General features: G+C 52.0%; 8 protein-coding genes across 8 annotated transcripts; 3 read left to right on the plus strand and 5 right to left on the minus strand.

The window, feature by feature from the left end:
• Positions 1 to 35: 35 nt before the first annotated feature.
• Positions 36 to 2,952, minus strand: BU25DRAFT_405449 (uncharacterized protein). Its single transcript, XM_033699788.1, has 2 exons — positions 1,977 to 2,952; positions 36 to 1,927 (listed from the first exon to the last, which is right to left on the minus strand). Exons 1-2 carry the CDS (start codon positions 2,919 to 2,921, stop codon positions 284 to 286), a joined length of 2,589 nt encoding a protein of 862 aa, XP_033567773.1. The 5' UTR covers positions 2,922 to 2,952; the 3' UTR covers positions 36 to 283.
• A 393-nt stretch (positions 2,953 to 3,345) lies between these two features.
• BU25DRAFT_327769 (uncharacterized protein) lies at positions 3,346 to 5,497 on the minus strand (the record flags this gene model as incomplete). The annotated part of the gene is made up of 2 exons (XM_033699496.1): positions 3,346 to 5,272; positions 5,322 to 5,497. 2 exons carry the CDS (start codon positions 5,495 to 5,497, stop codon positions 3,346 to 3,348), a joined length of 2,103 nt encoding a protein of 700 aa, XP_033567774.1.
• Positions 5,498 to 5,931: 434 nt separating this feature from the next.
• Positions 5,932 to 8,134, plus strand: BU25DRAFT_405450 (autophagy related lipase-like protein Atg15). The gene has a single exon (XM_033699789.1). The coding sequence runs from the start codon at positions 6,131 to 6,133 to the stop codon at positions 8,006 to 8,008; it is 1,878 nt and encodes a 625-aa protein (XP_033567775.1). The 5' UTR covers positions 5,932 to 6,130; the 3' UTR covers positions 8,009 to 8,134.
• Positions 8,135 to 10,375: 2,241 nt separating this feature from the next.
• BU25DRAFT_453332 (uncharacterized protein) lies at positions 10,376 to 10,832 on the minus strand (the record flags this gene model as incomplete). The annotated part of the gene is made up of 2 exons (XM_033700085.1): positions 10,376 to 10,573; positions 10,644 to 10,832. 2 exons carry the CDS (start codon positions 10,830 to 10,832, stop codon positions 10,376 to 10,378), a joined length of 387 nt encoding a protein of 128 aa, XP_033567776.1.
• A 2,080-nt stretch (positions 10,833 to 12,912) lies between these two features.
• BU25DRAFT_328209 (glycosyltransferase family 2 protein) lies at positions 12,913 to 14,238 on the minus strand (the record flags this gene model as incomplete). The annotated part of the gene is made up of 1 exon (XM_033699511.1): positions 12,913 to 14,238. The coding sequence occupies one exon, from the start codon at positions 14,236 to 14,238 to the stop codon at positions 12,913 to 12,915; it is 1,326 nt and encodes a 441-aa protein (XP_033567777.1).
• Positions 14,239 to 17,328: 3,090 nt separating this feature from the next.
• Positions 17,329 to 18,681, plus strand: BU25DRAFT_464734 (UDP-glucose 4-epimerase; the record flags this gene model as incomplete). Its single annotated transcript, XM_033700130.1, has 2 exons — positions 17,329 to 17,372; positions 17,418 to 18,681. The coding sequence occupies 2 exons, from the start codon at positions 17,329 to 17,331 to the stop codon at positions 18,679 to 18,681; spliced, it is 1,308 nt and encodes a 435-aa protein (XP_033567778.1).
• Positions 18,682 to 21,228: 2,547 nt separating this feature from the next.
• On the plus strand, positions 21,229 to 23,107 carry BU25DRAFT_356059 (fructosyl amino acid oxidase). Its single transcript, XM_033699594.1, has 2 exons — positions 21,229 to 21,948; positions 22,001 to 23,107. The coding sequence occupies exons 1-2, from the start codon at positions 21,667 to 21,669 to the stop codon at positions 23,039 to 23,041; spliced, it is 1,323 nt and encodes a 440-aa protein (XP_033567779.1). The 5' UTR covers positions 21,229 to 21,666; the 3' UTR covers positions 23,042 to 23,107.
• On the minus strand, positions 23,091 to 25,030 carry BU25DRAFT_436021 (uncharacterized protein). Its single transcript, XM_033699996.1, has 2 exons — positions 24,486 to 25,030; positions 23,091 to 24,434 (listed from the first exon to the last, which is right to left on the minus strand). Exons 1-2 carry the CDS (start codon positions 24,794 to 24,796, stop codon positions 23,129 to 23,131), a joined length of 1,617 nt encoding a protein of 538 aa, XP_033567780.1. The 5' UTR covers positions 24,797 to 25,030; the 3' UTR covers positions 23,091 to 23,128.
• Between the last annotated feature and the right edge of the window lie 2 nt (positions 25,031 to 25,032).

Here is a 25,032-nt window from a genome sequence, read left to right on the forward strand (position 1 = left end):
AGGAAGAAAGAATACGTTGACTGTACACTGGTCCACGAAAAGAGAGATATGCAGAACACACAAAGGCATCCCAAGTGAGCGTACGACCATAGGTCATTCCGCCACCAGAATCCAGCAAGCCCACCCACCGTCATACCCGATCAACCGAACGCCGATATGCCCATAGCCCACCTCATCATTCGTCCATCCCAGTACTATCCACACTCGCCGTAGACGTCGTAGAAACCGTCCTGATCCCCCAAACACTGCCAAACCGATTCTTCAGACTACCAGGCCAGACATTCTACTCCTGGCCCTTGGTGTTGCCCATGCGCTCGATGTTCGACAAGAGCCTGCTCTTGCCCGCACCACTCTGACTCCTGCTCAACGCCGACTCGCCAACGGCTTTGAAGCCAAAACCACCTGGCGCGCGCATACCGCTGGGCTTCGGCTTTGAGTCGCCTGGTCGGCTGCTCGATAGTGATGACCCTGGGCGGGAGGCTGAGGAGCTGACTGAGCTGCCGCCTGCGAGGAAACCTGTGTTACGCATTGCCTGCTCAGGTGCCGGCTGCTGTCTCGTGGGCTTGCTGGTTGGTCGTGGTTCAAGAGGCGGCTGTGCAGGAGCTGCTTGGCTGCGGCGGAAGTCTTCCTGTTGCATTGACTCCATCTTCTCGCCACAAAGGACGAGCATCTGTTCTGCAGCTGCAACAAGTTCGCCCTTTTCGACGCGCTCGGCTTCGAGTTCTTCGAGGAGGATCTGCTGCGACTTGCGGAGTGAGTGCAGTTCGGATTGCAGACCTGCGAGCTTGGCCTTGAGGTTCTCGATTTCTGAACGCTGGACTTCGAGGTTGTGGATGTCTTCTGGGCTGGAAACAGGTCCTGCGGCTGCGTTCTTTGCGCAAGTCTCGCAGGGACCGTTGGACTTGGATCCAAATTCCTCGAACTTGCTGAAAGTGTCGTCACGCTTGTCTTCAGCGTCGCCAATTTGTCGTTCCAATCTGGTGATCTGGACGCGGAGCTCCTTGCAGCGCTCATCAGCCTTCTTCTGGTAGTTGTCCTTGAGTGCCTTGATCTTCTTCTCATGCTTCGCCTTGTAGGCAGCGTGGAGGTCTCGTGCGACCTCATTGACCTTCTCAGCAATAGCGGACTGACACTCCATCTCTGAGTAGATCTTCTTGTTCTCATCCTCATCATTGTTGATGAAAGTTGTCATGTCGACATTCTTGCTCTCAGCCTCGATGAGCCTGGTCTCCAGCTCCGTAGAACGGTTTTCTGCGTCTTCAGCGCGCTTCTCTGCTTCGGCTAAGCGTGCAAGAAACTGGTCACGCTCCTCGTCGTTGCGTGCAAGCTCAGACTGAACGTCCTGGAGGATAGTTTGCACTTCCTCGCCTTTCTTCTTCCAATCTTCCATCTGCGCCTCAGCATACTCACGCGCAGACCGCTCGTCGCGCACAGTTTCCTGTGCTTCACCTACGCGACGCTCGGCATCCGCAACTGCTCTTGATAAAGACTCAACCTCAGCTTCCTTCCCGGACAGGCTAGCCGTGAGTGAAGAAATCTGCGACTGGAACTGCGATTTAGCGGACTCCATCTCGCGAATGGTCACGGTCGGCAGCGATCGTGGTGTGGGTGGTGGAGGTAGTTCGAAATCGAGAAGGTTCAACAACGGGCGATTCTGGCCAGGTGTAGCCGGGACGTAGCCGCCTTTGGCTGGCGAGCGCTTATTTTGGTAGTACGAGCGAAGGTTTGGTTCTGTGGTCGGCTTGCCGTTGGCATGCGAAGGCGTACCGTTTCGAGAAGCTGCAAAAGACTCGATCTGAGCTGTGAAGTCAAGCAGCAGGTTTGTTGTGTCGTTGTCTCGGTATGAGCGGCGAGGTGTAGGCGAAGGTGTGCGTTCCGATCGACGGACTGTAGAAGGAGTCATTTGTGCGCGTGCGCGTGGTGTCGCCTGTGGACGTGTCAATATTGTGTTGACCAATACAGTCGCTTTCACTTACATCGCCCTTCTTTGTGGGGCTCTTCCTGAACGATGCAAACTTGGTCATGTCGAGACCCGGCATCTCGGAGAAGTCGCTAAAGTGGGTGTCGTCGATGTCTGGTGTTGTGGCGTCCGGATTGAACTCTGTAATGTCGGCCTCCATGTTCACCTCATATGGGTTCTCGTGCGACTTCCGTCTCTTATGACTTCGGCCAATATCCGCATCCTCCATGAACCTGTTTGCTGCGACTGTGAGCCCCTCATTGTCGCGCAGTTCAGCGCTATGGCGCGAAGGCGTCTGTGATGGCGACGGCCGCTTCGAAGATGTAGGAACTAGGTCGATGGCAGCGCCGAGCGAGGGCGCGCGTGGTGTCGCCTCGACGTCGAAATCAGAGGGAACGGAGGAGAGGACAGAAGACTTCGATGGTGATCGGCTCTTGCGAGTGCGATTGCTCATAGAAGAGTCCGGGCGCTCCTCAGCAACGTATGATCTGGCCGGCGACTTGGCCGGAGAGCCACTCACGGTGCCGGCGCGGCTTCTGTTTGGTGTTTGTGTTGTCGCGCCCTCAAAATCCGCGACAATGTGTTGCTTGACCGGGGAGCTCTTCAGAGTGCTTGCGCGACTTCTGTTGGGTGTCTGCACTGCCGCATCCTCAAAATCCTCTAGCAAGTTCTTAACCGGCGACTTCTTTAGCGGGCTGCTGCGCTCCTTCAAACCAGCTTTCTTCCCCGCCTCGACCCTGGAGGCCGACTGCGGTACATTGTCATTCTCAAAATCGATCAATTGCTGCTTGGCCGGTGTCACCGCAACACTGGGTGCGACGTTCTCTTGGTTGTGTTCGACGTTCTCGAGGAACGGGCTGGAGGGCCCTTCATCGTAAATATCGAGGTCGTCCTCGTACTGCATAGCGTGTGGATTAGCGTTTAATTTCTCGGGTGAGAGCGTCGACATCGGTGACGCCATGTTGCGTGAGGTCCAAAATACGTCAATGCTGTGAGGTCAGTGTGGAAGTGTGAGGATCGTGTTGATGTTGATGTGTAAACAGGTTTAGCCGTATTGGGAAAGCGCGGTTGCTAGGTTTGCCGTGTTCGGCGTTTCAGCCTTCACCATGCAGGTAGGTGCAGATCACACAGAGTTGGCAACAATCAATTCTAACAAAGTATGGGTTAAACCTATAGGAGTAGCACTAGATCAAATTGGGTGAAATTGAATTGATTGAATTGATTGTTGCCAACTCTGAGATCACAACACTGGCCACGGGCCTCGCAACTTTACTTTGAGCAAATGTCTATGTGATTTGATTATTTACAAGTATACAAAACGTCCTGCACCTGATTCTACTCGTGCATCCATCTCGTGCATGTATAGTCAATGCTACGCTAAAATTTCACAATTGGTGAATCGCACTTCGCATCGCCGCGGCAAGTCGCTGGTAATCCTTCAATAGTTCATCAACCTCCCTCAACTTTAGGTCTTGTGCGTCCTTGGCTTCTAAGAACTTCTTTAATGGGGGTGTTGTCTTCTTCATCTGCTCCAAAGCAGCGATTGCCTTCACCCCTTTCTCATCTGCAGGCGCGACGTCATTGGTTGTTGTGTGGCTTAGCGGTTCTGGTGTTGGTACTGGCGGTGTCTTGTTTTGTTCGGGCGTTGGCGATGGTATTGTTGGCGTGGTGGCACTGCTGACGGCACGTCCAAAGCGAGGAAGAACATTGACACTTCTGAAGCTGTTCAAAGGATTCAAGCTGTTACCCAGGTTACGTAGAGAGTCCACAGCGGAAGGTGTAGTAGGCGCTGTGTCGGTCTTCACAGCTGCCGGTGACGGTGTCTTCTCCTCGATGGGCTTTGGGGCGAATGCTACGCGACGTGCGCTGTTGCTGCCTCCTGACCGCGCCGAGTCGACGCTTCGGTCTCGAACTTGTCGTTTGCCAGCAAAAAGATCGCTCATCTTTGCACTGAGATCTTGTCTGGCCGGCACGTCCTGACGATCGTCCTCGCTAGCTGCGCTAACACTGAGGTTATCATCGTCGACATGCAAACCTCGTGTAGGGGAGCTGACAAGCTCACGCACTTCCTCTAGTGTCTTTGGTAACGCAGGTTGCTCCGGCAATTGATTGTTCGGATCTCGTTCTCGAAGACCTCCAAAGAAGAATTTGAAGCTGGTGTCAAGCGTGTTGTTGATCCTACCCAACGCTTGATCTGCGGAGTCCAGAATTGAGTCACGGACAGCATCTGAAGCTGATTCGATTCGATTCGTCTGAGCCTGCACCAAGTTACTAAGTCGGCGCTGAATCTTCGTCGTTGTCGGGCTCGAGGGCTCTTTGAAAGTTGTTTTGGTGGTTGGTGTCGCTGGTGTTTGTACTAGGTCCGGCGCATCAGATAGCCCTAGAAGCATGGGAGTGACTTCTGTCTTTGGTGTCGATGGTCGCGAGTTGGCTCTTTCTAATGTGCTTTCCTCCTCAGCGCGTAGCGACGAAAGATCCACTGTCTCTAGGAAGGAAACGGCTGCTTCTAAGTTCACCAGACAGTAAGCGGTCTCGCCATCCATTCTGCTTGCGCCACGAAACCTCTGGATGAACTTCAGATCGCTGATGACGTTGAGGTACACTGGCGGTAATGTGATGAGGGCGTAGATGAGTGCCGGCAGGATCTCGTCTGCAGATGACGTTGCTGGGAATATCTTCGACAGGGCATCCACGATCGACTTGTGCGCTGCTGTCAGATGTAGCACTTTGCCAAGTGGGTACTTCTCGTGGTTCATCTTCATGATGTCTTGTCGAGCAGCAGACAAGAACTCTCTGATCTCCGGCTCCTTCTCTTTGGCTTTGTTGCGCTCCTCCTCTGTCATCTCCTCGCCGGTCATCAGGAGCTCTTTCAAGCCAATGCCAACAAGCGAAAGCGCCGCTGTTCGTGATCTAAGTTTATGATCCCTCTCTTCATCATCTGTACTTCTGTGCCGCCAGATCCTGTCGTACACTTTCTCACAGACAGCTCGCTCGACAGCCTCTTCCAGAGATGCCCTTTTGGCTTCGAGAGACTTCCTTGCCTTCTTCCTGTAGCTCATCTCTGACGCGCTGAGCATCTGCTGTTCTGCATTGGGATCGCTGCCCTTCCTTATTGAGCCTGCCCTGCTCGACGGTGCCGAGCTCTTGTTCGCTTGTGATATGAACGTCTCACTCGTCAATCGAGCAGACAAGGTTGCGATATGTGTGTTGATCTTGGCCGCGGCACGTGTGTAGAAGTCCTGGAAGAGGTCTGAGAGGCTATCGGCGGAGGGTGGACTTGGATGAACTTTCGCAGAGAGGGACTCGAGGAACCTGGACTGGTCAGCATGCAACACACTGGCGGAAATGGTGAGCTCCATACCTTTCAGTCAAGCTCCGTATCTCGATGGGTAATTCCTCAAAGACGTCTGGAGCTGGTTGCACCTGGCTATCTTGTTCTTCTTCTTCTTCTTCCTCCTCCTCTTTCTTGACAAACACGTCGCCGTCCACGTTCTCGTCCTCCTCTGGAACAATGCTGCTCTTGAGCGGGTCTAACATGTCTGTCACATGGGGTCCTTGTAGCGTGCTCGCTCGACTGCGGGACAGCGGTCTCTTCGGCGCAGCGTCGAGGCGGGAGAAAGATTGGGACGAGTGCAGCTTGCTGGGGCGTTCAGACATGATGGCTATATACGGCGAACGGACAGGTTACAACGAGTGTCGCGTGCCAGCATCGGAGTTGCGGTACTACTGAAACCAAATATCGAGCTCGAGCCCTGCACAACTGGGCAACGTCATGCGGAGACGCGGCTGGCGCGGCAGTGCGTATGACGAAGATGAAAGGGTTTTGGGTCACCTGGGAGGTATTCAGGTTCTTCTTGAATGGTGTATTTCCAGCGCGTGAGGTACGATGAGTGAACTAGCCTGCCCGCACCAAAAACGAGGAAGAGTCTGTGCTCTTGATATTAGATGCGGAGATGGTGAACACGGGCTCGCTATCTGCTGCTAGGCCGCGTTCAGCAAGCCTCGACCGCTGCTTGTATCCATCGAACTCGATGAGCCGCCCTGTGACACGTGCATTGCCGGCGCCACTGGGGTCCTTGTGAACGGCGTCATCGAGCGCGACCATCACCGTTCACTCGAACAACAACAACATCTCAGGCCTCCCACATAAACCTCACATATACACGCAATATGCGACGACGACCTCTATGTACCTCTGCGTCACGTGTCACAGCTTCGCTGCTGCTGTCCTTCCTCGCCATTAGCAGCGCTGCGGAAGTGCCTCTACTCCCGCTACCGCCGACATCGCCCCATGTACACAACACCGAGAAGGAGTTCACCCTCCGCCACATATACCACCATGGTACCTACCAGTATCCCGAGCTGCACCGCCGACTCAACGTCCCGGACAAGGCAGCAGTATACATGGTTGAACACGAGGATTCAGCCAATCGGGAACCGGTGCCTGCCTTGCGCGCCAAGTCGGAGATCATGAGCATCGAGAGGATGGTGCACAGGGATAGGGATACCATCGACGGCATACTAGACTATGGCCGAATGAAAGGGAAGGCGGTGCAGCTGGCTGCCGAAGACTGGACCATCGATGAGCTGCCAGGACCGAACGTGACCGATAGGGAGACGGTGCTCAGTTTTGCGCGCATGGCATCGAATGCCTACATAATAGAGCCTGGCACAGGGGACTGGGAAGATGTGGGTGGGGGCTTCAACTACACCGAAGACTTTGGCTGGGAGGCTGATGGCTTGCGGGGTCACATCTTCGCTGACACGGAGAACTCGACTGTTGTCATAGGGCTGAAAGGCACGTCACCTGCCATGTTTGACGGCTCGGAGACAACCACAAACGACAAGATCAACGACAACTTGTTCTTCAGCTGTTGCTGTGGCCAGGGTGGCCAGTACCTCTGGCGGCAGGTCTGCGACTGTCAGACCGCTGCATACACTTGCAACTCGACTTGTCTCGTCACTGCTCTGCGAGAGAAGAACCGCTACTACTATGCGGCCCAGGATTTGTATCACAATGTCACAGCACTGTACCCGCATGCCGAGATATGGTTCGCTGGTCACTCCCTTGGAGGCGCGGTCTCCTCGTTCCTGTCTTTGACGTACGGTCATCCTACCGTCACCTTCGAGGCAGTCCCAGAAGCCATGCCAGCAGCCAGACTTGGTCTACCAACACCACCTGGTCACCAGATTGGCTCGATGCAACAGCGAAAGATGACTGGTGGCTACCACTTTGGCCACACAGCAGATCCTGTCTTCATGGGTCAGTGCAACACAGCGACGAGTGTGTGTACCATTGGCGGATATGCAATGCAGAGTGTCTGCCACACTGGCAAGAAGTGTACGTACGACACTGTGAAGGACTTTGGCTGGCGTGTCGGTATTGGTACACACAAAATCGCCGAAGTGATTCGCGATGTCATTTTGAAGTACGACCAGCCAGCCAAATGTGAGCCCTACGTCAACTGCACGGATTGCTACCCTTGGGAGTATTTCGAGAGCAACGGTACGGAAACAACCACTTCGTCAAAGTCGAAGCCAACATCAACGTCAACATTCACTCGCAGTACCCGCACGCGGACCGAGACATGTAAAACACCGGGTTGGTGGGGTTGTCTTGATGAATCCACTACCGGCAGCGCCACAACCACTATCAAGACCACTTCGACATCGTCAACCTCGACGTGCAAGACCCCAGGCTGGTTCGGCTGCAAAGACAAAGATCCCTCAGAAGAAACATCCACTATCACAACGACGGTCGCCAGTCCTGCGCCAGCACCTTCCGTCACGACCACCTCACACTCACCGACCTCTTCCGCGTCGACTTCATCGTGCATGTATCCGGGCTGGTTTGGCGGATGTCTCGACGGCGATGATCCCCCAGGCCATTCGCCCAGCTCTCACAAGTCGACCATACCGACGCCCACTGCGTCGACGACTACGTGTACGGACGAAGGATGGTTTGGTCTGATTTGCTATGACAAGACAAAGACGAAGAAGGGGAAGACCACAGAGAAAGAGACTGTTACTGAGCGGATGGAGATGTAAAACGTACTTGCATCGACCGCTGTTGCCAGAATTTGTTGAGCGTTACTCGGGTTTACAAGCATTATATCCAAGGCGTATGGATTGCATAGGCGTTGGGAGGTCGAACCATCAAATATACAGACTAGTACATATTACATCTAATCGCATACCACCGTAACGATGATCAGTGTTCTTTCTCTCGTGACAGCCCGTAAAGGGGCGCTCTAGCTTGTTAGTGACTGTCAAAATGGTCTGTGCCGCTTCCACGTTGTCAACCTTAGCATCGGTTCTTAGACAGCAATGCGTAAGTGTACTGCGATATTGGATACATGACACTGACCAACATTGAAAGTTGGGAGCGTTCACACAAGCCTGAACCCGTAGAGTCTGTCTTTGAGGTTTGTCGTATGCATGTCAGCTTCGCAGTTAACTGCACGAGCCAGTCGGCGCTCTTGATTGGCACGCCGCACACCCCTTTGCTCTGCAAGACCAGTCGAGATGTTGCTATCGGCGCTCAGGTATCCACCTGAATGCACAATTCCTTAGCCTTTCTGCTCGATCCTGCATTGTTCGACCCACTTTCTTCAGCCTACCCTCTTGATACTGGCAAGAGATTCGACAATGTCTCCATAGAGAACAAATTACTTTCACGTGTAAGATGTGCGGACGAAAATTACTGACTACAAACGCTAACAACATGGATATCAGGAAGTTACACCAATGGCGTCTCAAGCACAGGCACATTCTATTCAACATCTCGACGTGCATCCTGTGGGCGCTTCTCATCATCACGACTTCGTTCCTCGCGCTTCTGGCCTACAATACAATCGCTCTGTTGAAGACAGACCCGCATGACTAAGGAACGATGACTTCAACTTTGCTCGTACAAGAACACTCGTTTCTCCGAGTGTTCTGGAGCTGCAGCCACCGCCAATTGCAACGTGCTGTTCTAAAAAAAATCGCCTACACCCCTCGCGATAACGGTACAAAGTACGAACCAAGGACTTATATCAGTTCCCCATTTGTTACCGATTCAGGCCGCTATTGGGACAACGGCAGACAGGAAGAAGGCGGGCCGAATACGTACGATTGGTGCAGTCTGATGAATTGTCTGAGGGATTTTAAAATTTTACCATCTACACCATACTGCAATGCGTTCGAGTACCGATGGTACAGTCGACTACAGATGTGGGCATACACCAATATCTCTGCATTGACAGGGCTCTGGTTCCTGGAAAACATAGCAGAAGGAGTTCATTAGCAAGGCAAGACAGTCACCCAAAAGCACGATCCTATCGAGGAGCATACGCTACAGGCGCTAGTTTCCATACTCGAGACCGCAGAACAACTCCCTGTCGCCAAAGATTGCAAAGGAATTCGTCCTCTCGACTGGATGGTTTGGATCCTTGATATGGTCATGTTCAGCTTCTGGATATATTCCTACATATAAACGGTCCAAGATCAGTTGTGTGTCGCACCTGTCTCAATATTAGCATGGATCACACCGTGGCACGCAGCCATCGCACTGCTCAACCATCCATTCGTGTGCTACCACCACAAGACCAGGCTCCAGAAAGTCGCGCTCAGCGTATTGGGTGTCGCCACTTTTTTTCCCAATGGCTTGCTTGTGTCCACGCAATGGTTCAGATGTCCAATGACAAAGCGTCCTCATACCCTATTTACCAATGTCTCCAGGACGGGATAGACCATGCGCCGGGCACAACCGTATGCTCTAATCAACAGCTTTGCTCCAAAGGAAAAGCAATGGTTGTTCTCAAACATTTACTGGGGGTCCAGAGATCTTCGCAGCACCTACAACATCATGTTGCTGAGCACGGTCTTCGCTTGGGTTGCCCATATCTTATTCTTTGGAAACTACATTACGCACGACAGGGCGATGCTCTGGCGTCGAATCTTGACCTGGGCTGTTGCACTGCCACTGGTATGGATTGTTGCAGTATCAATCGGTCCGTACAAGGTCTGAATATACCTATAGCAGGCTACCCTAGTTTAGTGTGTTACAGGTCAGGTATATACTCATCTTCTCCTAGCTAGATAGCAGCGCAGCGCAGTATTCCATCGTATTCTATCAGCGGTCCCACGCCGCCACATCGCTCCTTCCTTCACCCTTGTCGGTCACGGCTCTTCTTGAAACACGCAGTAGTGCACATTGAATTTTTCAAGCATAGAGAGCTTCAAAACCTTTTCAATGTATACTAAGGAGTGACAGGTCCAATCGAGCAATGAATTCCAAGATTTCACCGGGCAACATGCTGCTCAGTCGAGCACATTCGCCTCATCACAGGCACCAACTATCCACTACGGACCACCAAGTCGCCGCTGAACAACGAAGCTTATGAGCGGCCAGCAGAACTAATCATCCACCGCTTAGCAGAAGTGATCGCCTCGCCAGGTATGACCAACAGTGAGGTCATTAGCGCCACCGCCGTTAGTCCTGCGATCATACCCATAACCATCCTGACCGCAGTGTTGACTGACAATAGTATGCATATTGATGATGAGCTGGTATGCCAGGTAGTTTCCTTGGTAGTTGTAGAAGAACGAAGTCTCGCCGCCTAGGTGAACCTTTATTGTACCAGCCCTGCGCGTTCGCATTGCTAGCCAACAGCCTGTTGGCTTTATCTAGTTCGCCAACAATGATCGAGCGGTTCCCCGAACAGGTAGTCGCGCGTTTGAGCAGACTGGCCGGAGCGGCAGCAACCTCCTCGGCAGGCGCCCTTGCTTCGAGCTCAGTCAGAGGAGTGAAATCAATGTCGGCGACGCCTGTCTCGTTGTTGAAGACGGACAGGTAGAAACCATTGTTCTGGTCGATGTCGCCGCGCATGCGCTGGCCGGAACCGAAGAGCGACTCTATAAAGGTATTTAGGAAGAGAGGGATTGCATTGTATCTCTAGAGATGAGAACCGACGAGCTTATGAAGCGTCTCATCTCAGATGAACTAACTAATTATAGAGTAGTCTAGAACCGTTACAGACTCGGTTGGCGGCAAGGACGGTGATGGTGGAGAAGTGCATTTTGAATGTATTAAAAAAATGGATAGAAGAGCTGTACATATTGAACGATTGATGTATTCGGTGCTAGGCCTTTGTGTTGAGTAAGAGAAGAGGTGGGCTTGAGTGAGGGAGTTAAGGTGATACTTCCAACTCTTCTATGGCTCTCCCGTGTACCCTCGAGATCCAACTCCACTGATGCCTCCACACGCATTGCGCTGGCCCTAAAGTTCGCCTCGGCGGCCTGAATCCTGTGTGATGAGTATCTAGGTACGAAGACTTCCTGGGCATACAGAAGTTGAGGCCTGATACGAAACTAACTTTGAATCTGTCTAGTGTATTCGTTTGTTTGCTTACATCTATGGACATTCAATTTTTCAATGTTCTGTGCAACGACCACAAGATTCGTGACTATCTGGCCCGTTCTTGCGTCACACCCATGTCGCAGAATTCGAAAAGTTCTTCATCTGATCATGCCTTGTGGGCACCTCAAAACTCTTTCAAGGCCTGAAGGAGTAACACCAACAATACGAAGTGTTCGACTGTGCGGCACTAGAACACGAGATCTATTTTCGGCGACCCGTTCCTCCAGGTAAATTCATTAACAAGGGTCGTATCACTATGATTGGTGCAAATCGATAGAAGACTCCTACGCTACAGGCTCAATCTGTACTCGAATATGTAGCCAAGCAAGTAACTAGGTAGGATTTGAACCAGCTGTTCTTCACTTCAACTTTAATACTTGTGAAGTGTTCACTGTGGTGTCAGTGCATGAAAGCCAAACTCGTACAATAGGAAGGTGGTGTGAGCACCTCCTTGAATGATGGTCTAGGCTCAAGGTTCACCGGTCTCTGACCGCTCTTGTGGGTTGCATCGATGCCCTTTTTAGTTAATTGTAGCATGCGTCCGTTGTAGCTTCAAAGAGCGTTCATCTGCCAGGGTGTCCATCTAGTAAGCAAAGCTTAGTCCGAAAGAAATGGTGAAATTCTGATGCATGGTGTTGTAATGAGACAATCCTAAGCGCAAAGCAGCGCCAGCAAGCTGAGATACTCACAGTGTTAAGATAGGTAAGCAGCAATGCATCAGTGAGCCGTGGTACATCGGCAAAACTTTCCGGCACAGTAAATTTTCACGATGTCCGCTCTCCTTTTAGTGTCCCTCTTCTCTCTCAAAGAAATGGTAATGAGCAAGTATACTTGGAACGCATTTGACGTGGAAGAGCGGAAGAATTTAGAGACTTGAGGCCACGCGCAACGAAGAGGAATAGTGATGAAAACAATATTGCTTGAACGAAAAGGCACAAGGTACATAGAGGAGGCAACAGCTATGGAAGAAGCAGCCACGATGGAGACAGCCGCGAGGCAACCCCTCGATTAGAATATAGCTGATGGTTTTAGGGACCCAAAGGCATTCTCAAACTACGTCCATATAATAAGCGAAGTGGTGCATCGCAGCCGCAAATGCCAAGACCGTCGACACTGTTCGTTAACGCCACAGTTCTTGCTTTTTAACGCTGGCGTTTAACAGCACATGAGTTCCACAATTTCAGTCTCAGCCCACGAAAATGTTTTGCTTTGGCGATGTTTGATGGCTGATGACAGCAACGCCTTTCCGGGGAATCGGTTGACGTGTGCGGTTACTTGCATCCTTGATAACACTATCTCAGCCTTATGCAGTGAGGCGCAAGACGGTGCTGTCGTGCTGCAGAGCGCTTCTCAGCTGTGTCGATTTTACTGAGAGTTCAGCTCGGCTATGGTACGTCGATACTGCGTGACTCATGCAAAGGATGCACACTGCTATTGTTACCTTCGCGTCAACGATTGGGTCGCGTAGGTTCCATGTCATCATCGTAAATGTGCATTAAGATTAGAGTACCAAAGTGTTCTAGAAGCGAATCGTCGAAGGTTGCACCGCTCAAGACCCCTTCTCTTCTATCGCGTCAGCCAGAAACGCCGGATTCGCCTCAAAACGAGGATCAAGCCAGAAAGCACGCTCGTCACCCTCCTTGATCATTTGCTTGACGGTCTTGGGCTTGTTGTGACCGCCAATGTAGTACAGCACGCTGCGGACAGCGCCAATAAGTGAGACTAGAGCGTAGATCTGCTTGTAGATGGGAATAGTCATTGCGCCCCAAAATGGTGTGCGCATGTCAGGTCGACGACGACAGGAAATGTAGTTGTACGCCAAAACAGGAAAGACTGAGACGAGCATGAGGAGGCCAGCCTGACGCCAATAGATGCCATTGCCACCCATGGTGACGAGAACAGGAACGCGCACCCAGTCGACGATGATGCAGGCGATGGAGTAGAAGTGGACGAACTTTTGCCAGAAGATGCCATGGAGAGTGGTTTGGCCGTTGAAGGAGAAAAGCATGCGACCCATGAAGGCCAAAAGGCGGCCGTGGCGGCCCATCTCCCAAGACCGAACACGCTGGTTGTACCAGTTGAGGCCAGGCCCAAGGAATGTTGTTGGTACTTCGGTCTCAAGGACACAGCTTGCGTCAAATGCGATGCGCTTCTTCATCTTCTGCATCGAGATACCGGTGTTGACATCCTCGGCGATGAAGTCGAGCGAGTGGTAGTTGCTGATGAGATCGATGAGAGTTTCGCGTTCGCAAAACCAACCAGCGCCGTGAGGGTAGAGGACACCGCAGATGTCGGACTCGGCCAACTTGACAAGGCCGGCCATTCTATACTCGACGTCCTGCCATGCGACGAGAAAGAGAGGCACATTACCAGCTGCGTTGGTGGCCTTGAGTGGGAAAGCGACACCCTTGGTGACGTCGTTGATCTTGTCAACCGGGGCGCGAAAGTTGGCAGGGATGCAGACATCATCGTCGACAGTAAAAATGAACTCATAGTTCTTTGCTGCGACGGCACCAACCAGCTGAGCTGCGTTTTTGCTACCAATCGGTGACCAGATGTAGTTGATTTCTGGGTGCAGGCTGCGAACGAAGTTGCGGAAGATATTGTTCTTAGGATGCATTGTGCGTGCATTGTCGATGATGAAGATACTGCTGGGATGGAAATGGACAAATGCCGACTCCATGACTCGCTGGAAGGCCTCATGATCGCTGTTATGACAGGGAATGACCAATGCAGTCCGTTGATCTCGATCAGTTCTCTCTGGCATCTTGTCCATGACCTGCTTTTGTGCCTCGATGTCATCGTGCCCAGAAATGGTTTCCTCCGTGGCTGGGACATCTGGGATGCGGGCAACGAGTAGCATGAGTGTAATCATAGTAGGCTCGAGTACGATGACAATGACAAGAACAGCAAGCATATTGCGACGAGTGATCGCCATCGCTGACTGGATCCAGTGGAAGTAGAATTCGCACACCACAATGGCAGCGACTAATGCTCCGACTGCGGTGAGAACCGCATACTTCTTCCAAGTCATGGGCCAGAGGAGTTCCCTAACATCGAACATGTTCCAGATCGTCTTCGGGCTAACATGAGCGAAGACAAAGTTCTTTACTGCAATGAAAGGCCTAAGTACCAGCGCAGGCTTCTTCGTCCCGCTATAGCCATCTACAGACTTTACACGAACGGAGGCATCCTTCCCCTTCTCAATGTTGAGTTGTGATGCCCTAGGCGAGAGTACCGGCCGAGTGTGGCGAGGATCCTGGACTGAAGTGATCTCATCTGGGTTTGCGAACGGGTCTAGGCTCAAAGGTGTGATATCGATCAGTGTTTGTGTTGAAGGATCAACGAATGGTTCTGTGTAGACATTGGACACGTTCAGCGATGACGCCCCAGGGGAGAGTGTCATTCGAATGTGGCGGGACTGTCGGGGGCTCGATGGTGCGAGTGTGACATCGTCGGAGTATAGCGAAACTGGATCAGCGAAAGGATTCGCTTCAGCGATGGAAACCTGTGAGTAATTGCTGAAAGAATATTGACTCTGGCTTCGTCGAGGTTCGGAAATGGACTCCTGACTTCTCAGTTGTGCTGCCTCAGGCACGAGTGGTTCGTGAACAGCGGCTTCGAGCAGGTCCTCATCGAGTCGCTGGTGCTGTCCACCCCTGCTAAACCATTTTGAGATGAAGGTCGGCATGGTTGTGATATAGGTGAAGTTAAAGCGCAGGAAGATGCCAAAAGCAGCGACATAGACGCGATGATCTAGCGCACTATCCTGCTAAACGAGTGTGCAGTGAGGGAATGATGGAATGAGTGAATGGTGTGCAAGATCTGTTCGGGAAATGCAGCCTACTTCTTACATTATGAAGTGACCTGGAGGCCACAAACGGAAGTGTCCAGATGGGACTGCTTCAACAGCTACAAATTCCAGAAGCCATCTCGCCCTGTGGCAGTGTGCTGCAGATCCGATAGTCTCACGTCTTACCTGTATTGTAGAGCGCCCAGAATGCAAGTCTAGATTGAGTCTGACTGGACAGTCGGCGACATAGGAGTACAAGGTTACTATTTTGCGCAGCAAAGGTGCAGGTACCCACATGCATGGCGCAAGCCACATACCAGGCTCCACTGTGGTACAAGTTGACCTCGGGTAGTCGAAGGCCAACGTTGGGTAACCGTCATAGAGTTTGCTATAGTCATCTAGTGCTGAGACTTTGGGGTGAGAATACCTACAGAAGGTTTAAGCGAAAATCGTCAACAATAACGTTTATCCGGGCGATGTAGGTCAAGGCCGATCGCGCGTGTATCGCCAACATGCAAAGTGAGGTCCCTCGGGGCAACTGTGGTTTGTGCTAGATGAAGTAGCGAGAAAAGGCCAGCCAATAATGCGTCAGAAATGACGCACTCCGCACAGACGCACCACCCCAGCCTCATCTACGTAACCTCCAATCCAACGTCGACTTCTTCACCACAAGCACCACCTTCCACAAAATCACATTGTTTTGTGTTGCAATAAGCCCGTATGCAAGCAGTATATATTGTAACACGTTGGCGTACCTGGGAATATGCTGTTGCTGGTCCTGCTCTTTCGCAGATCGCACCTGGGCATCGATTACGCAAGTCAAGCATTCACCGTTGCCGCCATAAACAGGTCAAAGCTACTTACTCCATCTTGCCATATAGGCGACTGTTGGGTACAGTCACTTACGTTTCATCAATCTGGGGCAATCGAGACTAACCCAGGAACTTTCTCCGACCTCAGCCACGCCCAAGGCGATTCTCGTCGCCACGTGCATCACCCCGAATCCGCGCTTTGCTTGAGCGTGGTTAGGTGACATCACTTCAAAACATCTCTACAAGTATATGGTGGCTTTCGTAGCCTCCTTTGCACGAGTCAGCCCTGCCTCGTGTCCAAGTATCTGTCGTTCCTCGTCTGTTGTGTCACAGCAACCACAAGGCTTATGCAAGATGCAATGTTAAGGGTGAATATGCTCGGACAACGCATGCCTTTCAAAGCATTTGACAGCTTCAATACGTGCCTCGCCTACCCCTGTTGACACTAAAGATATCAAGGAGATCTGCCGCGTACCTTACTCGGACGCTCTGCCAAGCCAAAGTTGCTCGAACAGTCCTTCCCCACAAGCCTTCGGTGTGCCCGAGAAACAGGTCCTTCCATCGCTTGTCCAAGTGGCCGGCCGCCTCCGACCAGGGCTGCTGTGAACTCTCTGCACATCACCTCGCAGATTTGCAGCGATAAGTCACTCGATAAAGTCCATTTGAACAGATTCGCGTCTAATCCAGTAATACTGGTGGCCAATGACTGCCTTGATTGATACCCGGGTTACCTTCTGCGTGATGGTGCTCCATCATGGCGGAGTCATTCGAGAGACGACAGTTCAGGCCCGGCAGTCGCACGCGCAATGATGCCCCTAGTCACTCGGTACCAATATTGGAACAAGCCACGCTGTGTGCTGGCTCGTGGCGGAAGTGTCGAACAACCTAGGATGCTTCTGTCCAGAACGTGCTGAAAGGCGTGAACAGTAATCACGGAGATCAAGGCTTGGCCGGATCACTTCCACCACGTTTTTGCCATGGAATTTCCGACTTGTGCTGCATGGTAGTTCACACAGGCTGGCGGAGAGCTGAATCTGACATTATTCCAGAGCGCTCAAGCTCGACTCAGTAATACTCTGCTGCTTCAGTCGTGCCAAATATTGAAATCGAGACATTTGGTGTCAGCGTGGCACACACGGCGAGACAACGATAGCCCTTCACGCGAGGAAATTTATTGAGCAGTCTAGGGAAGAAGCACCATAACAGACCATCATGTAGGCTCTAGAGTTTTATAAAAGACAGTATCGATCTGCCGGATTAGAGCACCGCATACGGCTCTCTCAAAGCACTTCCTAGACTTTCACTCCCGCTTCAGCATCTTCATCCCCTCTTTAGTACCAATATTTACAGCTCTTTCGCTATGGCTGCTACATACACACAAGAGGCTGACTACTGGAGCTATGTGTACTCCCACCCATCATCTCATTCAACCCCTCTTTCCCCCATCAGCATCCCTAGTGGTGCTTCCACACCTGCTTCATTCACCTCAGAGAATACTGAAACTTGCTTCACAAATATCTCTACACCCAATACAGAGCTCTCAGAGCCTCAGACACTACTGGCCATTGACCCCATCTCTGAGGACCAGTATGTGCTGGTTGTCGGTGGTCTTGGCTACATCGGCTCTCATACAACATGGGAGCTCCTAAAGGCTGGTCAAAACGTCGTCATAGTCGACAATCTAAGCAATTCATATAGAGACGTTCTTCAACGCCTCCAGCTCCTCGTCAAGGACCACTACAAGGGACACTCTAATGTCCCCCAACTCGATTTCTACGAAGCCGACTACCGCAAGAGGCCCGCCATGAAGGCCATTCTCGAGCGCTATGACAGCCTCTACACGCTCAAATCAACCATCACATCAGTGATTCACTTCGCCGCTTACAAAGCTGTCGAAGAATCCATTCACCGACCACTCAAGTACTACTCCAACAATGTCGCAGGTCTCATCGACTTCTGCGACTTGCTTGACACTTTCTCCATCAAGACTCTTGTCTTCTCTTCCTCCGCCACCGTCTACGGCGAACTTGCCAACAAAGGCGGGCGCCTGCGCGAAGAACTTACCAGCCACACAACCACACACTGGACCGACAAGTCCGGTTCTACACGCACCACACTTAGTGGCTGCACTGGCTTGACCAACCCCTACGGCCGCACAAAATGGATGAGCGAAGCCATCCTTGCTGACCTAGCAGCCAGCGACCGAGAGTGGAAGATCTACGCGCTGCGGTACTTCAATCCCATTGGCTGCGACTCGAGTGGTGTGCTCGGTGAGGACCCCAGGGGTACACCGAACAATCTCATGCCCATCGTGGTTCGTGTCATGGAAGGCCAGATGTCAGAGCTTAGTGTCTTCGGCTCAGACTGGGACACCTCAGACGGCACCGCGATAAGGGATTTCATTCACGTCAGCGATCTGGCGAGGGGGCATGTCGCTGCCATTGCTGCAGGTACAAGCACGAAATCTTTACCTGGGTTCCATACTATCAACCTTGGCACAGGAAATGGCAGTTCAGTAAAGGAAGTGGTGGATACGATGCAAGCTGTCTCTGGCAAGACTATCAAGACCAAGGCGTCTGGCAGAAGGGAAGGTGATGTGGGTGTCTGCATTGCGGATCCGTCGAAGGCCGCGAAGATGCTCGGATGGACGCCGCAGAAGACACTGGAGGATTCTTGCAGGGACATCTGCAGATATCTAGATACTCATGCTTAATTTGTGATCCATGTGTTAATACCCTTTTTTGTTGACTTTTTGGAGTCGATTCATGTATCTTCTTGTTGTAACGAAAGTCTGTAGTTGAACTCAATGACTGAAGATCGTGTACTTCCTCGACGCACGTGTCTGACCCAAAGATATACACAGCTGCACATCCGTCTTCACAGCATCGCATGCTTCACTATTGGCTTCTGAAAACAATTTGTGGCCAGGCAAAATACGAACTGGACGGCAAGTCTTCTGCAGGCACCCCATAATAAGGTCGAAGAGGAGCAGGTCTTGACCTATTTGTAATGTTAGGATTGTGTTCCTCTGACCATCCTACCACACGCAACTGGAAGTCCTGTGACAGAGATCGCTACAGGGAGCTTCTCCGTACCGCCACTGACCTTAATTAATAGGCTTACTCGCCGACTTGTGGTGGTCAGTCGATTCATTGGATGCATCGGAGAGATTGGGGTACATGCACTAGATACCGTGAGTTCCGGTACTTTGACGATTGGAGATAGGAACAGATTTGGCACCCCCCCCCCCACTGGATTAAAGTGTTTCCTAGGCATTTCACCGCGGTATCTAGGTGCGATTTCTTCAATCCGGATAAGGACCAATGTGTTTCGTTTACCTAGCTTCATCACGACCTCGTTGAACCAGTTCTTGTAGACTTCTATCTGTCTCATAGCTTCAGTGCTGATTTTGGAAGACAGATTGTTGAAGTGAGTGGATTGTGTTGGTTGATCTTGGGAGCTATTGGCTAGAATAGATCGAGACTATATAGTAGAAGGGGATAGCAGTGAAGTGCAGCGGGCCGTTAGCAAACACTGCAACGGACCGCTAGCAAACAGATGGCGATCGGTGGATACCTTCACTCCCTCCGACACAGATCCCTATTCAAGATTAGACTAATCGACTGCAGCAACCTTGGAAGATTTCATACCAGGCATACTACTGCCATTTGACCGGCGGGCTGACATATGCTGTCACGGTTCAGAGTGCTCCTGCCTGTCGTACCTTACCTGCCAATAGAGTGACTGCCACGTCACACTAGCGTTGTTTACACCTACCCACATATATATACTGTTCGTAGCTTCACCCAATACAACCTCAGTACAATCTTCAACCTCTTCTCTTTGCGTACAGTTCACTGAACTCCAACATATGCGGCTGTTCCGAATTTGCCTCTGTAGTCCTTGCGAAAGCTACCAAAGTTGTGGTAGTCCTCATAAAAGAAAGAGTATCGTGAAGCATATTTCATGTATTCCAGTAGAGTTGTTCCCTCGGCTTGGGACGGCGGGTCCGACTCCCAGAGTTGCTCAAATGAGACCACCTCGTGCTGCACTTCGAGTGTTTTCTCAATATCTCCAACAAATGTGTGGAGCAACTCGAGCTGTCGTTCGTTTTTGATGATGTGCATATAATCCCATGCGTAAATGATGGGTATTGGCTCCTCGAGACGAGCGAGAAGAGCATCCAGAATACTCTGATGCTGATAGCGGGTTCGATATACAAGGCATGTACAACAAGCGTCTTTCTACAATGTGGGCAATCGACACTCTTCGACACGGCAAACCACTCTTGGAAGTCGTGGCCTTCTACGACCTAGATATCATATAGGAGTCAATCTTGAAGCAGTATTTGTAAGCCCAGGACACGACATATGTCACATGGTTACTCACCAACCAATCAGTCCACTACTTCATGTATTTAAGCTTACATCATGGACATCTCAGTCGAGGAGATACAACAATACACAACAGAACATACACTTGTGACAACTTGTGGAAGGGTTGAGAGTATTGATTGGTGTGTATTGCTATGGCGAGGATCGATCGGGACTATACAGTAGAAGGGGATAGCAGTGAAGCAAACCGAACTAACCGAATGAGCTGGACTATCAGTGCAGCAGGCCGCTGGTAGACACTGCAACGGACCGCTAGCGAACACAACTTCATATTCAACTGCTTACAGTATTCGGCGGTCGTGTTGGAACACTATCCAACAAAGCATGGAGACTATCCGAAGGCTCGAAAATGTTGCGGCAAGGGCCCGCTGGTAGAATACGATGGAATACTGCGCTGAGCTGCTATCTAGGTAGGAGAAGACGATTATATACTGGCCTTGAACGTGCTAGTCCAGAACAGTCTAACCAAGGGTAATCGGGTCCCATACAGACCGCAACATCTCCTAACCCTTGCTTGTCAAGATATGCCGCTTATATATGGATCTATACTAGATTACCCCAAGCTGGGGTAAAGCGACCAGTTGATAGGACTTGTGGAGACATGGGAATTATGAGGTTGGTGATGAGATCGGGTGCTGCGCGAGAGGGGTTGCCCTGAACTATCCTTAGACAGGTAATCTGAACAGTTGGGAGTTGGCTAGAACGTGTTAGGAATTTCAAGACTACGCTAGCGGTGTTGCGCACGGCTTGCGAGGCTTGATGTGCCTTGATATGCGGAGTGGATATTACGGTGGCAGGCACGACTCAAGCTCCGTGGGCTGATGCCCTCGGCGACTGCCTAGCACCAGCACCGCAGCTGCCTTCTCCCACGAAAAGTTTCCACCATCTCTATCATCATCGTCAACAACAATGTCTTCCGACATCCAGACAACAGATCACGACCGTGCTAACACTAGGAAGATGAGGTGTGTGTAACGACCGAGAACTGCACATCTCAACCTCGGAGAACAATTACCGTAAAGGACTAACCGAAAGAAGTAATCGCAACAGTCCGATCAGCAAGCGAGGCTGCAGCAACGGCAGACGTCTGACTGGGGTAAATTACCGATCACGACAGTCGTGGCCACTCGATGATAGCAAAAGCCTCGCCTCCACGGAGAGGCACGGTGGCGTGTTCAGGCATCCCGACAACTCCAAGCAACAATAACAGCCCAAAAGTTAGGGCTAAGCGCTGGTAAGAGGACCGATACAACCGGTATTGACCGAAGATATCAACAGCAAGGCATACAGATCTTGTTCGGATCATGGCGACCTCACGTTCAAACACAACCGTCATCGTTGTCGGTGGCGGAGGCACCATTGGGAGCTCAACTGCTCTTCATCTTGTCCGCTCTGGCTATACACCATCAAATATCACAGTCCTCGACACATACCCTATTCCATCAACACAATCCGCTGGCAATGACTTGAACAAGATCATGGGCGTTCGCCTGCAGAACCCAGTGGATCTTCAGCTGAGTCTTGAAGCAAGGCAGATGTGGAAGGAAGACGATCTGTTCAAGAGCTTCTTCCACAACACCGGCAGGGTAAGTTCCAAAGAGGGATGTATAGTCTCAACTAACACTCACGAATTCTCAGCTCGACTGTGCACATGGCGAGAAAGGTATCGCCGGCCTACAACAAGCCTACCAAGCCCTCCTAGACGCCAACGCCGGCCTCGAAAGAACAAATTACTGGCTCGACTCCCCAGACGCCATCCTCTCCAAAATCCCCCTTCTAGACCGCTCCCAAATCCATGGCTGGAAAGCCATCTTCAGCTCAGACGGCGGCTGGCTCGCCGCTGCCAAAGCCATCAACGCGATCGGCGAATTCCTACTTAAAGCCGGCGTGAAATTTAATTTCGGTAGCGCCGGCTCATTCGAGCAGCCCCTTCTAGCAGAGGGTACCTGCATTGGCGTCGAAACAGTCGACGGCACGAAGTACTACGCCGACAAAGTCGTGCTCGCAGCTGGTGCATGGAGTCCCGTTTTGGTTGATCTGCAGGAGCAGTGTGTGTCTAAGGCGTGGGTGTATGCGCATATGCAGCTCACACCCCAAGAAGCGGCGGAGTATAAAGACTGTCCGGTTGTGTATCATGGCGACTACGGGTTCTTCTTTGAGCCGAATGAGCATGGCGTTATCAAGGTGTGCGATGAGTTTCCGGGCTTCACGCGCTTTAAGGAATGCCAGCCGTTTGGTGCTGATAAGCCGAAACGTGTTTCGGTGCCCAGATCGAAGGCGAAACATCCAACGGATACGTATCCTGATGCGTCGGAAGTCAGTATTCGGAAAGCTGTGGCTACCTTCTTGCCTAAGTTCAAGGAGAAGGAGTTGTTCAATCGGAGCTTGTGCTGGTGTACTGATACTGCGGATGCTGCGTTGCTGATCTGTGAGCATCCGGAGTGGAAAAACTTCATCCTGGCGACTGGGGATAGTGGACATTCGTTCAAGCTTCTGCCGAATATTGGCAAGCATGTAGTCGAGTTGCTTGAAGGTACACTGGCGGAGGATTTGGCGCAAGCGTGGAAGTGGCGGCCTGGGACCGGCGATGCACTGAAGTCGAGGAGAGCGGCGCCAGCGAAGGATCTAGCGGATATGCCTGGGTGGAAGCATGATGAGGCGGCGAGAGCAAAGCTTTAGTAGAATATTTGTGTAGGACTGCAGTCGGGTATCGACCTACTCAAAAACCCAGTAATCCCGATCGTGAACATAACATACACATTATCATTAATCCGCTCGTGGCGGAACACCCTCCACATCGTCATCACTCTCCCCCTCTCGAGGAACAGCCGCCCTATCCACCCACCCCTCACCCCTGAGCACACCCAGTCCATTCCGCGCAACACCGCTACTCACCGACCGCGGCGAGATCTCATACAGCACATTGACCGTAGCCAAGCTCAGCACAAACAGCAGCACATCCCCATTAGCAATACCCCTCCACCACCTCCTCTTAACACCCACCTTCCACGCCGAATTTATCGACATCCTTGTACAATACAAGAAATTGCCCCTACCATCCTTCCGCTCTAGAAACGCCCAGAGACCACCCAGAAAGCCACTGAGAAACCAGCGCTGCGTGGAGAGGAAAGAGCGCGGGAAGATGTTCTGGAACAAGCAGATGGAGCCCCAGCTCGTCCCAATGGCGCCGGAGACGAAGAGCGACATGCGCAGGATGCTTTTTGCGAGGTTGTTTATGGCTGCCGAGGGAGAGGCGAGTAAGGCTTTGTAGCGCGCGAGCGACATGGCGGTGAAGAAGATGGTGAAGAAGCGGGCGACTTTGGGGAAGGCTTGGATCCAGTACTGCACATATGTGCGCAGGCAGGAGGGGTCTTGGGGATGGAGGAGGGCACATGATAGCGATTTGATGGCTGGGTGGGCGGGTGATGTGATGGGAGAGATAGCTGTGAGGCTCTGCGGGAGGGTTTCATGGTTGGGGAACAGAATGGGGGATACGAAGGACGGCCAGCGCAGCTTGGAGATTTCGGCTAGTCCGTCCACGATGTCGTAGGGGCCTGGCCAGCGTACTGAAGCCGGTGTATCGGCGGGCCTCTGCTGGATGTACTCTGGTAAGTTGCCTATGATGACGTCGCCGAACCCGGCTGGGAAACAATCGCGGTCAAAGACGAAGGCGTGGAACAGTTGACCGTATGCAACGGGCATCAGCATCCAGGAGCCGAACCAGTATGGCCTGTTCTTGAAGTGGCCGCGGTCTTCGAGGTAGTTGTAATAAAACTCTAGAGCTCGCGTGAAGATGTAGATGGCAATGGTAATCCGCAATTGGTCCCCGGGGTATACAGCAAGGAAGAAGCCTGCCAAGCTGGACCCAATTGCTGGTGCCATGCGCGATGTCAGCGACCGCGAGACGCGTGGGTTGCGTTTCCTGAAGGCGCGAGCCTCATTGCTAAGCAGGCTTTCGCGCAGGCGGACAAAGAAGCGGCGCAAGAGACGGTGGAAAAGGAGGATGAGTGCGAGCGAGCTGCTCAGGCGGACGTTGGTCGATTTCCATACTGGCACACTGGGCTGTCGTGTACTTTCCGGAGGTCAGTGTTGCACACATCAGGTATGAAGTTGTGATGTTTACCTCTGCACTGTTCCTCGCGTCAGCAGCTTCGCCTTGACGAGCTCCTGTGTCTTCAGCGCCGCGAAAGTTGCAATGCCGAGTCGCAGCGATGCGCGCACTGCAGCCACGTTGTAGTCGTCTGGCCCTTTGGAGATGGCATCGTAGCGGCGCGGGTTGATGGTGCGCTTCTTCACAACCGGGGCACGTGATAAGAGATACTGGTGGAGTAGCTGGTACTCGCGCGGGCTGATGGTGTAGCGCAGCGCGTTGCGCAGGACGGGGTCAATCTTCTCAGCCCGCGGCGGTGACTGCGATGCGCTCGAGGACGACATGCTGGCGGTATCGCGTGTTGTCGACAGCAGCAGCAGCACGCACCATTGTTTGCGGGACCGTTGTGGAGGAGAGCTGGGGGATCGCGGTTTGTGAATCGCCAGTGGAACCTCGGCAGGTGAGCTTCACATGTGGACCCTGTTCCGTTGCGGACGTCACCAATTGCAGCGGGTACCAAGTGTGTCCTCGCTTCCCGGCCGGTACGCTAGGCTTTGGCGACTCTATATATCTGGTGGAC

The sequence above is a fragment of the Macroventuria anomochaeta genome, assembly GCF_010093625.1.
Source record: "Macroventuria anomochaeta strain CBS 525.71 unplaced genomic scaffold BU25scaffold_1, whole genome shotgun sequence".
NCBI classification, from domain to species: Eukaryota; Fungi; Ascomycota; class Dothideomycetes; order Pleosporales; family Didymellaceae; genus Macroventuria; species Macroventuria anomochaeta.

Excerpts from the sequence above, each read along its gene's own strand:
- BU25DRAFT_356059 (XM_033699594.1), top strand. The coding sequence starts at position 21,667 with ATGGCGACCTCACGTTCAAACACAACCGTCATCGTTGTCGGTGGCGGA. Across the intron at positions 21,949-22,000 it reads TCTTCCACAACACCGGCAGG|CTCGACTGTGCACATGGCGA; the intron begins GTAAGTTCCAAA and ends ACGAATTCTCAG.
- BU25DRAFT_436021 (XM_033699996.1), bottom strand. The coding sequence starts at position 24,796 with ATGTCGTCCTCGAGCGCATCGCAGTCACCGCCGCGGGCTGAGAAGATT. Across the intron at positions 24,435-24,485 it reads ACGCGAGGAACAGTGCAGAG|TACACGACAGCCCAGTGTGC; the intron begins GTAAACATCACA and ends ACCTCCGGAAAG.
- BU25DRAFT_405449 (XM_033699788.1), bottom strand. The coding sequence starts at position 2,921 with ATGGCGTCACCGATGTCGACGCTCTCACCCGAGAAATTAAACGCTAAT. Across the intron at positions 1,928-1,976 it reads GCCCCACAAAGAAGGGCGAT|GCGACACCACGCGCACGCGC; the intron begins GTAAGTGAAAGC and ends ACACGTCCACAG.
- BU25DRAFT_405450 (XM_033699789.1), top strand. The coding sequence starts at position 6,131 with ATGCGACGACGACCTCTATGTACCTCTGCGTCACGTGTCACAGCTTCG.